This window comes from Ranitomeya imitator, chromosome 2, assembly GCF_032444005.1.
Source record: "Ranitomeya imitator isolate aRanImi1 chromosome 2, aRanImi1.pri, whole genome shotgun sequence".
NCBI classification, from domain to species: Eukaryota; Metazoa; Chordata; class Amphibia; order Anura; family Dendrobatidae; genus Ranitomeya; species Ranitomeya imitator.
The window spans coordinates 339,266,393-339,279,472 of NC_091283.1; the positions used below are offsets into that span (position 1 = coordinate 339,266,393).

Below are 13,080 nucleotides of genomic sequence, written 5' to 3' on the forward strand. Positions count from 1 at the left end.
AGAGTGTTCCGCAAAGACTTCAAGCCCTTTAATGAGGCTGCAGGCGACATTGAGGGCTTCTTCCAGGACTTTGAGCATCAGTGTCGATTAATGGAAGTCCCGGAAAGGGACCGAGTCCGACATCTGGTGGGGCTCTTAGAGGGTGGAGCTGCCGCAGCCTATAGAGCTATGGACCCTCAGGGGAACTGTGAGTATGCGGAGATTAAATGGACTATTCTAGAACATTATGCTGTTACCCCAGACACTTACAGGACTCAGTTCCGTACTTTAACCTGTGATGAGGAAGTGTCTTTCAAGATGTATGCACATAGACTCAAACAAATATGTCTTCGCTGGCTGGAGGCAGAGGAGGCCTTAACCTGGGAGACCTTCCTCCAGGTTATCCTAAAAGAGCAGTTTTACTTCAAGTGCCCTGCTGAGATCCGGGAATGGGTGCGTGAGAGGAGACCAGCCACTGTGGAGGAAGCTGCAGCTCTAGCTGATGAGGCTCTCACCATCAAGCCTCAGTGGAGGGTTCTGTTGGAGGATGGAGAGAGGCTTACCAGCTCCACAACACCGGTGGCCCCCTGTTCTTCTGTCCCCATTGTTCCCCATTCCTCTAAGCCACCACCTCATGCTGATACCCGTGTAAATGTGCCTCCAGTTGCTTCTACTGTGTTTTCTGGAATACGACGAGGAGAGGAAGTAGCAGAGCGCAGGTGTTATGGTTGTGGGCATCCGGGGCATCTGCAGGCCTCATGCCCAGCCAGCTCATGGAGAAGTCGTCCTCAAACCCCTACAGCACCTTCAGGTGGGAGCCGGCCTCCAGGTGCCCTTACCCCTCGCCCAAGAGGACGCCTTGGATGGAGTGAGACCCAGCACAGATGCTATCGATGTGGACAGCCGGGGCATCTGCAAGCCTCCTGCCCAGCTGTTCAAATGAGGATTAATCCTGTACCCAGTCGTATTATTAATTATGTACAGCCAAGTGCCATGGAGGACGACATGTCACCACTACGTGAGGACTGGCCTAGTGCCTCACCCACCCATGTTGCACCACTAGGAGTTTATGGTGTGCGACCTGCAGCTATGACAGCTTCTGCTCATCGAGGTACGCACTTGCAGGAGGTCGTGCTGGATGGACAGAGACTTATTGGATTTTGTGACTCAGGGGCTTTCCTCACACTGGCTGATCCCCGAGTGGTTCGGCCTGAGGCAATCTATCGAGGACCTGGGATTGTCATTGAACTGGCTGGTGGACAATGGAGGACTATTCCCACAGCCACTGTGGATCTGAACTTTGGTTTTGGGGTCAGGCGATGTGTGGTTGGGGTGATGGGTGGTCTGCCTGCAGATGTTCTCCTGGGCAATGATGTGGGAGAGCTACGATGCCAATTCGTGGCTGCATGAAGCCACATGTAAGTTACGGTCTGCCTGTGTGTACTTAACCAGCGACCTGTAGAGGTCCCTGGTACGTACACAAATTGGGAGGGGAAGGGATTGTCATGATATGTACTTTTGCCCTGTCCTGTATTTGAATAATATGCCATTTGATGTATGTAACTGTTCTCTGGTGTCTATTAGCTGTAATTTATGTATTTTCTTGGGCTGGGAGTTCACCTGTAACAATATGTCTCCTTCCCCCAATACTTGCAGCCCTAAGCTATAATGTGATTAAGCTTTGTCAATACCACTAGTGAAAGAATAGCCATTCTACCTCACAGCAGGTCGCTAGTCATATGTACATACTAGATAGCCTAAGTGGAGCCCACCAGTCTAGAATCTTCTGGTGGACCCAACCATTGAATAGAAGGTGTGACCCCCTACCCCCATTCATGGGCGGATCCCAGGAGCTTAGACAATCCATTCTTATTTTGAGATCAGATGTGAGTTGATCCTTGAAGGAGAAGGAGTGGGGATTCTTAGCTGAGGCAAGACCCCATGTCCATCTGGGACTGCGGAAGCGAACGGGGCGAGACTTGAGCTGAGGACATATCTCGTCGTTTGTGAGATTGTTTTGGGATCTATTGGACTCGTGTGGACTATTGCTTTGTTACCTGGCACAAGGATTATCGGGAGGTGCCCCGAACCTGTTCCATTGGACCAATTGTGGACTCTGAAGATCTACCTGCATGTGTTGTCCAGCGTTCTTGATAATAAATCTGTGGAATCATCCCTCGGCCTGTTGTCCCTTCTTGCTCTGCCGTACACCCCGTCACAGAGACCCGTATGTGTAATTCCAGCAGCTCATGTCTCTGAACAGACATTCACAGCAGCAGACCTTAATGAATCCCTTGCTGCACTACCGTGGACTACAACTCCCAGTAGACATTGCTCCTCCCTGCATCACAGGGAGGAGGAGCAGCAGAGGAAGAGACTGATTGGGGGAGAAAGCTAGGAAGGGGGTGGAGACCAGTGGACATGAGGGCAGTCAGCCATTACTGAGGAGAGACCAGAAAACCACAGGTGTACAGGTGAAATGTTTTTGTAGTTTACTGCAATCCTGTTTGACATTCGTTGTTTTTTAAAGAAATTGAGAAGTCAGGATAAAAGGAAACTCTGTTGTTATTGCACAGAGATTCACACTTAGCTTTCACTGCACATTTAAAGCAAACCTGTCATCAGAATTTTGCAAAGTAAACTACAAGAATTGTCAGGTTGGCGCCATTACACTGATTAAAATGATACCTTGGTTTATGAAATCTGTCCTGTGATTGTTGCTTAATCTGTATTTGTAGTTTTATAGTTTTCAGATAATGAGATTCTCGTGCACCATTAATCCTAATGGGATTAACTGACAGTTAATTGATCATTCAGGGACCTGCCTCCTATATTAAATATTGCATATAATATCGTTGGCTTTGAAAAATTTTTTTTAACTCCAGCAAAATTACGTCAGTGGAGGAGCCTGCACAGTAGCATGCATTGCTTACTGATACATGCTACCGCATATGCGCCGCCATCTTGTTGGAGACCATTTTTTATCTTTTTTGCTCCAAAGAAATGCCGCCGACAGCAGCACATGCGAATTAGCATCTATCATCAAGGGATGCGCTCAATCTGCCCACCTGCAAGCGATAGTTGCTAATGTGTTGACACCATTTTGTTGGGAGCGTAAAAAACAAATTGGTTCCAGCAAGATGGTGTTGGCGCATGGGCAGTAGCATCTACGACGCCATTTTGCTGGAGGTAGTTTTATTTCAAAAGCAACACTATTATATGCAGTATTTAAAATAGGAGGCAGGTCACTGAAGTATCAGTGACCTGTCAGTTAAGCCCATAAGGATGAATATGAGAACAAAGCACCAAATAAAGACCCAACTACAGGCAGCCTCGAAGCAGAGAATCGCATTAACTGAAAACTGCAAATACAGATTAAACAACAGCCACAAGATGGATTTCTCCAACCAAGATACAATTTTAATCAGTGTTAGCTTTAATGTTGTAGATCGTAACAGTGAAGTTTGGTCAGAAAGACTGGACCTGGTCTTGTAGGGACCATATGAGCACATTCAGCAGCACAGAAGGGAGAGAAGGTAGATTCATCCAATAAGATATCAGGGATCTAGGAAACCAACAGCATCATTACCCTCCGCTTTCTCTTACAGGCCCATCATAATATATATTTTTAAGTGGTTTTCTAACTTGTCAGCACATTCTACGTACGCTGTCATTTGGCTTTGAAGTTTACAGATCTGGGCAGGAAATGTTTTCTAATTTAGGAAGGTGGATCTTCAAGGTTGTAATTTTTATATGAGGGCTTTCAATGCACAAAGTCACTTCAACAGTTTTTGGTGAAGGAAAATGTTGTGGTCTAGAGGAAAAATGGTGATCACACGATTGTGATACGGCCAAACTAAACCACTGATAAAGCAGCCACAGCAGGTGACTGAAAAGAATATGTGACTTCTCTGCATTTAGTGATTACTACTCACCTGGGTAGTCATATGTAGGAATCTCCTCTTTACACCACTCATCAACCCTCACAAATGTCTCTGTAGTATTAATATTGGTCAGATCTTCACCCTGAAACAAATATTGTAAAAGTCACAGACAGATGGATAAGTCACATCGATGATCAGATCTAATCCTGTCATCTCCACCGTTCTCATTACACAAGTATAAATCATATAATACTGGTGGAAAAAAACAAGACTGAGCACAAGACTTTCACAGCCATCTACACATCATAGGGGAGATCTTATGACACCTTCTCTCTATCTACCTGATGATCCTGAGGAACATTGAGATCTTCTAGCTTACAGTCTTGTGGAAGAAGAGGACGTGGACATCTCTCTGGTGTTGTCCTCTTACTCGATAGATCTGGAGGAAACACATACAGGGACTGAATTAATTCTTTAAATACAGATAATTTTAAGCCGTGTGTATTTAGTCCTTTCTATTACCTGGTGACGTGAGGGGCTGGGGAACCTCCATTATGACATCCTTGTACAAATCTTTGTGTCCTGCTAAATACTCCCACTCCTCCATGGAGAAATAGACGGTGAAATCCTGACACCTTATAGGAATCTGATACATACAATGATAAAGTCATCCCCCGATACCTTCATAGTGTTACTGTATAATGTCCCAGCATTCCCAGCAGTGTCACCTCTCCAGTCAGCAGCTCAATCATCTTGTAGGCGAGTTCTAGGATCTTCTGGTCATTGATGTCCTCATGTATCAGGGGGTGAGGTGGAGGCCCCGTGATTGGGCTCTGGGGTCTTCCCCATCCCTCAGACACAGGGTCCTGACAGCGCTCACTAGAGGTCTTCTTCACTACTGTGTAATCCTGGTTATGGAGAGACACATTAATAAATCTCACTACAAACATTTCCAGAGTCCTCACCTCTCCAGTTCTGTCCATCTGTTATTCCCATAGATAAGAATGATGTAATGTGTAATGTGACGTCACCAGAATCTCTCACCTCTCCAGTAAGCCGGAAGAGGATCTCTATGGTGAGGTGTAATATCCTTTCCACCATCTTGTCTCTGTCCATATCCATCTTTGATGGGTAAATCAGAAAAATTCTCTTATATAGAAGATCTTCTGAGAGGATCGGATATTGTAGAGACCTAAATGAGAAGATGATGAACCAATGTAACATCATAAAAATCCTGTGTAAGAATACAATTACTGCAGATAATAAGGGAAACATATGAGGAGATTTATTATTTTACAGTATTCAGTATAGATACATACTGTATATATATATATATATATATATATATATATATACACCGCATACACTCGAGTATAAGCCGAGATCCCTAATTTTGCCACAAAAAAACTGGGAAAACTTAATGACTCGAGAATAAGCCTAAGGTTGGAAAAGGAAACAGCTACTGCTAAATTTCAAAAATAAAAATAGATACCCATAAAAGTAAAATTGATTGAGACATCAGTAGGTTAAGTGTAAGATGCTCTATAGAATATTATGGCCCATATAATGCTGTGCAAAGGTTGATGGCCCCATAAGATGCTCCATAAAATATTATGCCCCATATAATGCTGCACAAAGGTTGATGGACCCATAAGATGCTCCATAGAATATTATGCTCCATATAATGCTGCACAAAGGTTGATGGACCCATAAGATGCTCCCTAGCATATTATGCCCCATATGCTGCTGCTGCTGCGATAAAAAAAAACTACATACTTCCCTCTCTTCGCTCAGGCCCCAGGCACTTGCAATATTCACCTGTTCCCGTTCCACCGCCACGCGCCTCTGTGTCTTCCGGGTCTCTGCAGTGACTGTTCAGGCAGAGGGCGCGCACTAACCACATCATCGCGCCCTCTGACCTGAACGTCACAGCAAGAGGAATCGGAAGACGGAGCCCGGCGGTGGAACGGGGACAGGTGAATATCGCATGGCTCACCCTCCCCCGTCATACTCACCCTCCTGGCGCGGTCCCTGCTTCTCAGATGCGATGGTCTCTGGAGCACGCCAGCAGCTTGTTCCTGTGTTCACCAGTCACATGGTACCGCTCATTAAAGTAATGAATATTCGCTCCACACCTATGGGAGTGGAGTCGCGTCCATATTCATTACTTTAATGAGCGGTGCTACGTGACCGCTGAACACAGGAACAAGCTGCCTGAGAAGCAGTGACTGCGCTGGAAGCAGGCGAGTATGATGTGACAGCTGCCGCTCCCCCACCCCCGCCAACTCCCTAGGTCAATGACTCGAGTATAAGTCGAGAGGGGCACTTTTAGACTAAAAAAATGGGCTGAAGATCTCGGCTTATACTCGAATATACACGGTGTATATATATATATATATATATATATATATATATATACGTACACACACTCACACACAGTACAGACCAAAAGTTTGGACACACCTTCTCATTTAAATATTTTTCTGTATTTTCATGACTATGAAAATTGTACATTCACACTGAAGGCATCAAAACTATGAATTAACACATGTGGAATTATATACTTAACAAAAAAGTGTGAAACTGAAATTATGTCTTATATTCTAGGTTCTTCAAACTAGCCATCTTTTGCTTTGATGACTGCTTTGCACACTCTTGGCATTCTCTTAATGAGCTTCAAAAGGTAGTCATCGGTAATGGTCTTCCAACAATCTTGAAGGAGTTCCCAGAGATGCTTAGCACTTGTTGGACCTTTTGCCTTCACTCTGCAGTCCAGCTCACCCCAAACCATCTCGATTGGGTTCAGATCGGTGAGTGTGGAGGCCAGGTCATATGGCGTAGCACCCCATCACTCTCCTTCTTTGTCAAATAGCCCTTACACAGCCTGGTGGTATATTTGGGGTCATTGTCCTGTTGAAAAATAAATGATGGTCAAACTAAACGCAAACTGGATGGAATAGCATGCCACTGCAAGATGCTGTGGTAGCCATGCTGGTTTAGTATGCCTTCAATTTTGAATAAATCCCCAACAGTGTCACCAGCAAAGCACCCACACAACATCACACCTCCTCCTCCATGCTTCACGGTGGGAACCAGGCATGTAGAGTCCATCCGTTCACCATTTCTGCATCGCACAAAGACACGGTGGTTGGAAACAAATATCTCAAATTTGGACTCATCAGACCAAAGCACAGATTTCCACTGGTCTAATGTCCATTCCTTGTGTTCTTTAGCCCAAACAAGTCTCTTCTGCTTGTTGCCTGTCCTTAGCAGTGGTGTCCTAGCAGCTATTTTACCATGAAGGTCTGCTGCACAAAGTCTCCTCTTAACAGTTGTTGTAGAGATGTGTCTGCTGCTAGAACTCTGTGTGGCATTGACCTGGTCTCTAATCTGAGCTGCTGTTAACCTGCGATTTCTGAAGCTGGTGACTCAGATAAACTTATCTTCAGAAGCAGAGGTGACTCTTGGTCTTCCTTTCCTGGGGCGGTCCTCATGTGAGCCAGTTTCTTTGTAGCGCTTGATGGTTTTTGCCACTGCACTTGGGGACACTTTCAAAGTTTGCCCAATTTTTCAGACTGACGGACCTTCATTTCTTAAATTAATGGTGGCCACTCGTTTTCTTTACTTAGCTGCTTTTTTCTTACCATAATACAAATTCTAACAGTCTATTCAGTAGGACTATCAGCTGTGTATCCACCAGACTTCTGCTCAACACAACTGATGGTCCCAACCCCATTTATAAGGCAAGAAATCCCACTTATTAAACCTGACAGGGCCCACCTGTGAAGTGAAAACCATTCCCGGTGACTACCTCTTGAAGCTGATCAAGAGAATGCCAAGAGTGTGCAAAGCAGTCAACAAAGCAAAAGGTGGCTACTTTGAAGAACCTAGAATATAAGACATAATTTCAGTTGTTTCACACTTTTTTGTTAAGTATAAATTCCACATGTGTTAATTCATAGTTTTGATGCCTTCAGTTTGAATGTACAATTTTCATAGTCATGAAAATACAGAAAAATCTTTAAATGAGAAGGTGTGTCCAAACTTTGGTCTGTACTGTATGTATTCGTATTTTTATTATTGTTTATATTGAAATAATTTTAAAAGATTTTTTCTGTGTTTTGTCTTCACAGATATATTGCTATTATATGAATGACACTGTTGAAATTTACAGAAAATTTTACAGAAAAATCATTAACCCCTTTACCCCCAAGGGTGGTTTGCCCGTCAATGACCAGGCCAATTTTTACAATTCTGACCACTGTCCCTTTATGAGGTTATAACTCCGAAACGCTTCAACGGATCTTAGAGATTCTGAGATTGTTTTCTTCTAACATATTGTACTTCATGATAGTGCTAAAATTTCTTCGATATAACTTGCGTTTATTTGTGAAAAAAAACGGAAATTTGGCGAATATTTTAAAAATTTCACAATTTTCCAACTTTGAATTTTTATTCTGTTAAACCAGAGAGTTATGTGACACAATATAGTTAATAAATAACATTTCCCACATGTCTACTTTACATCAGCACAATTTTTGAAACAAACTTTTTTTTTTCAAGGAAGTTATAAGGGTTAAAATTTGACCAGCAATTTCTCATTTTTACAACAAAATTTACAAAACCATTTTATTTTTAGGGACCACCTAACATTTGAAGTCATTTTGAGGGGTCTATATGGCAGAAAATACCCAAAAGCGACACCATTCTAAAAACTGCACCCCTCAAGGTGCTCAAAACCACATTCAAGAAGTTTATTAACCCTTCAGGTGATTCACAGCAGCAGAAGCAACATGGAAGGAAAAAATTAACATTTTACTTTTTAGTCACAAAAATGATCTTTCAGCAATAATCTTTTTAATTTCCCAAGGGTAAAAAGAGAAAATGGACCTCAAAAGTTGTTGTCCAATTTATCCCGAGTACGCTGATACCCCACATGTGAGGGGGAACCACTGTTTGGGCGCATGGCAGGGCTCAGAAGGAAAGGAGCGCCGTTTGACTTTTTCAAGCTAAGTTTGGCTGGAATTGAGATCAGACGCCATGTTGCGTTTGGCGAGCCCATGATGTGCCTAAACAGTGGAAACCCCCCACAAGTGACCCCATTTTGGAAACTAGACCCTCTAAGGAACTTATCTAGGTGTGTGGTGAGAATTTTGAACCCCCACGTGCTTCACTAAAGTTTATAATGCCCAGGCGTGAAAATAAAAAATCCTACTTTTTTCCTACAAAAATGATATTTTAGTCCCCAATTTTTAATTTTCCCAAGGGTAGCAGGAGAAATTGGACCCCAAAAGTTGTTGTCCAATTTGTCCTGAGTACGCTGATACCCCATATGTGGGAGGAACTACTGTTTGGGCACACGTTGGGGCTCGAAAGGGAAGTAGTGACGTTTTGGAATGCAGACTTTGATGGAATGTTCTGCTGGCATCATGTTCCATTTGCAGAGCCCCTGATGTGACTAAACAGTAGAAACCCCCCACAAGTGACCCCATTTTGGAAACTGTACCCCCTGAGGAACTTATCTAGGTGTTTGGTGAGAATTTTGAACCCCCACATGCTTCACTAAAGTTTATAATGCCCAGGCGTGAAAATAAAAAATCCTATTTTTTCCCACAAAAATGATATTTTAGTCCCCAATTTTTAATTTTCCCAAAGGTAACAGGAGAAATTGGACATCAAAAGTTGTTGTCCAAATTGTCCTGATTACGCTGGTACGCCATATGTGGGAAAAAACTGTTTAGGCACACGTTGGGGCTCGAAAGGGAAGTAGTGACGGTTTGGAATGCAGACTTTGATGAAATGGTCTGCGGTCGTCATGTTCCGTTTGCAGAGCCCCTGATGTGCCTAAACAGTAAAAAAAAACCACAAGTGACATCATTTTGGAACCTAGACCCCCCCCCCCCCCCAGGAACTTATCTAGATGTGCCCCCTTTTTGGAACTAATGTACGCTTTCTTGTAAAGTAAATTAGTAGTGCATGGAGGTGTGGTACAATCTGAAGCAATCCTTCATACACAGGCCAGGTTTTTCGGGGCAGGTGTCGCATTGATAAATGGTGTCCTTGCATATTCCCCTTTTGTAACACACTCGGCACCTTTTTTGCGGCTTACCTTTTCTTCCGGTTGGCGGGACCACCCCCGGAAAATGCTGGCCTGGTACGATACGAGCACCTTCAGTTCCGGAAGTACTGGGGCCCTCTCCTTCCGGAGTACCAAATATCAGGGCCTTAACCACTACCTCCTGGAACTGAAGGTACGACGTATCGGTGTGGCGTGCACATCGTAACAGCAGGAAAGCGTTGAGCATTGCCATTTGTACGATGTGGACGGCCAGCTTTTTGTACCACACTTTGGCCTTTCTCAAAGCACTGTACGGTTGGAGGAGTTGATCAGAGAGATCATGCTTTTGTTGGAGCCCAGTACACAGTCCGGTTTGCAGACCTGTGTAGAGGTACCCCGTACAGTGCTGAGGGCTCTGCCATCACCATGTATGGTGGTCAAGAGAAGGACATCCCTCTTGTCCTTGTACTTGACCACCAGCAGGTGGTCGCTACATTGTGCCTTGCTCTTACCTTTTCTGAGCATCTGCCGAAGTAGCGTCTTTGCGAGGCCTCTCTGACTTTTGCGCACAGTACCGCAGGCTGCGGTACCTCGCGCAGAGAGGGATTTGTAGAGTGGGATGCTGGTATAAAAGTTATCAGTATAGAGGTGATAACCTTTATCCAGCAGTGGGTGCACCAAATCCCACACGATCTTCCCACTCACTCCCAGGACAGGAGGACACTCAGGGGGTTCAATCCTGCTGTCCTTCCCTTCATACACTCTAAACCTGTGGATGTACCCTGAGGCACTCTCACACAGCTTGTAGAGTTTGATTCCGTACCTGGCCCTTTTGCTGGGCAGGTATTGACGGAATCCGAGCCGCCCCTTAAAATGGACCAAGGACTCATCCACGCAGATGTCCCTTTTGGGCACGTACACTTCAGAAAACTTTTTGTTGAAGTGTTCGATGACCAGCCGAACTTTGAACAGACGGTCAAAGTTGGGGTCATCTCGTGCGGGACACTGTGCATTATCGGAATAATGCAGGAATTTATGGATGGCCTCAAAACATCTCCGAACCATGGCCATTCGGAATACTGGAGTGTTATATAAAACATCTACACTCCAATATTGCCGCATTTCTGGCTTCTTCACGATCCCCATGTGGAGGACCAGTCCCCAAAACTGTATCATTTCAACTGCGTCTACAGGAGACCAGTTGGAAAATGATGTACCGGGGTTTTGCTCCAAAAATTGACGAGCATACAAATTAGTTTGCTCCACCATGAGGTTTATAAAATCCTCAGAGAAAAAGACTTTGAAAAAGTCTGTTTCTGTGAGGCCCGTGGTGTCAAACTTGATTCCTGATTCTGCCACAAAATCAGGAATCAGTGGCTCGTAATTTTTGGGGGGCGAGGTCCATGTGGGTTCCGCAGTGGGGAGCGCTGGTTCAGGAGTGGTGGGGGCTGCCTCATCTTCTGTCCTGGGGCGTATGCGTGGCAGTTCCACAGGACCCGAGGACGAAGATGAGGAGGAAGAGGAGGAGGAAGAAGAGGATGAAGAATCAGAAAAGTAAAGAAAAGTGGGATCCTCTCCCTCGCTATCAGTGTCAGAGGCAAGGAAAGCATATGCCTCCTCCAATGAATAGCGCTGTTGGGACGAACGGGACATTTTTGTGTGAATATGGTGATTGGGTGCACTTTATTGATAACTGTATGTGTATGTGTGGGGGGATAGTGATTTGTGCAAACTTATCTGAAAAGAAAATGCTAAAAGGAGAAGAAAAACCTGTAAAAAGAAAAGTCTAAAACAGCAGGCCCTAGCTCTGATAAGTGAACTTGCGTTACTTATCAAAATTCGGTGGCTGCTGGATGTGCGCACGGAGATGACAATAAAAAGTAAAAGTGTCTAAAACAGCAGGCCCAGCTCTGATCAGTGAACTGTTTCACTTATCAAAATTTGGCCGCTGCTTGATGTGCGCACGAGGGTCAAGCAAGGGGGGGTGGGGGGGGGAGTAAAAAAAAAAAAAAGGCAGGCACAAACTCTGATAAGAGAACTGCGTCACTTATCAAAGTTTAGCATTTTGAAAAGATATTCCACCTAGGGAGTGCGGTAGATTATTTCTTATCAAACTTTGGCGGCTGCGGGATGTGTGTACGGAGTTGGCGCAACGGGGGTGAGGGAAAAAAAGCGAGCGCGAGCGTTGATCGGTGAACTGCGTCACCAATCAACGTTCGGCGGCTGTTAAATGGGCGCACGGAATGAGGTGCAAAGGGGGGTAAAAAGAGGGGGAAGGGAGATGGGGGTGGAAGTGAGGATTGGGCAGGGATAAGTGATCAAAATGTACGGTTGTAGTCAGGTGGCGCAAAAGGGGGGTGAAAAAAAAAAAGGAAAACGGCAGGCACAAACTCTGATAAGTGAACTGCGTCACTTATCAAACTTTGGCGGCTGCGGGATGTGTGTACGGAGTTGGCGCAACGGGGGCGAGGGAAAAAAAGCGAGCGCGAGCGTTGATCGGTGAACTGCGTCACCAATCAACGCTCGGCGGCTACTAAATGTGCGCACGGAGGCGGCACAAATGGGGGTGGAGGGGGTAAAAAGAGGGGGAAGGGGGGATTGGGGTGGATGAACAGGGATTGGGGTGGATGAACGGGGATTGGGGTGGATGAACGGGGATTGGGGTGGATGAACGGGGATTGGGCAGGGATAAAACTTACGTTTAGTTGTCTTCTTCTTTAGCAGGGATTGTGGTGCTACAGGCTGCTGTGGCACCACAATACCCAGCACGGCAGGGAGATCCAGGCACAAAATCCAGCAGGGAGATCCAGCAATATGACCGCTCTGTAGGAATCCTCAGCTAGAGTGAGGACCCCTAGAGCGGTCATACACAGGTCAGGCAGGTGACACAGACAGGTCACAGAGCGGTCATGCTGCTGCTGTGACCTGTCATTGGTGGGATCGACCATAACATCGATCCCACCAATCAGAGCTTTCCTGGTGACCTGGCTGTGACCTGCCTAGGATCGGAGCTGTTCGTGCCGATCCTAGGCAGGTCACAGCCAGGTCACCTGCAGGGCACAGAGCGGTCACAGCGTGATCGCCGCTGCGCCCTGTGATTGGCGCGATCGACGATGACCGATCGCGCCAATCGGCTCCTGCAGGCCCTGCTGGGCCTGT

At 45.4% G+C, this 13,080-nt stretch overlaps 1 protein-coding gene across 1 annotated transcript in view; it reads right to left on the reverse strand.

Annotated features, from left to right (window-relative positions):
- The window catches only part of LOC138663657 (oocyte zinc finger protein XlCOF22-like), a 71,986-nt gene that overhangs the window by 42,298 nt on the left and 16,608 nt on the right, over positions 1 to 13,080 (reverse strand). The window contains exons 2-6 of the mRNA XM_069749938.1: positions 4,908 to 5,055; positions 4,592 to 4,771; positions 4,386 to 4,509; positions 4,205 to 4,302; positions 3,915 to 4,005 (exon numbers count right to left, since the gene is read on the reverse strand). Coding sequence (XP_069606039.1) covers positions 3,915 to 4,005; positions 4,205 to 4,302; positions 4,386 to 4,509; positions 4,592 to 4,771; positions 4,908 to 4,985 — 571 coding nt within the window. The 5' untranslated portion in view covers positions 4,986 to 5,055. The remainder of the gene's footprint in view (positions 1 to 3,914; positions 4,006 to 4,204; positions 4,303 to 4,385; positions 4,510 to 4,591; positions 4,772 to 4,907; positions 5,056 to 13,080) is intronic.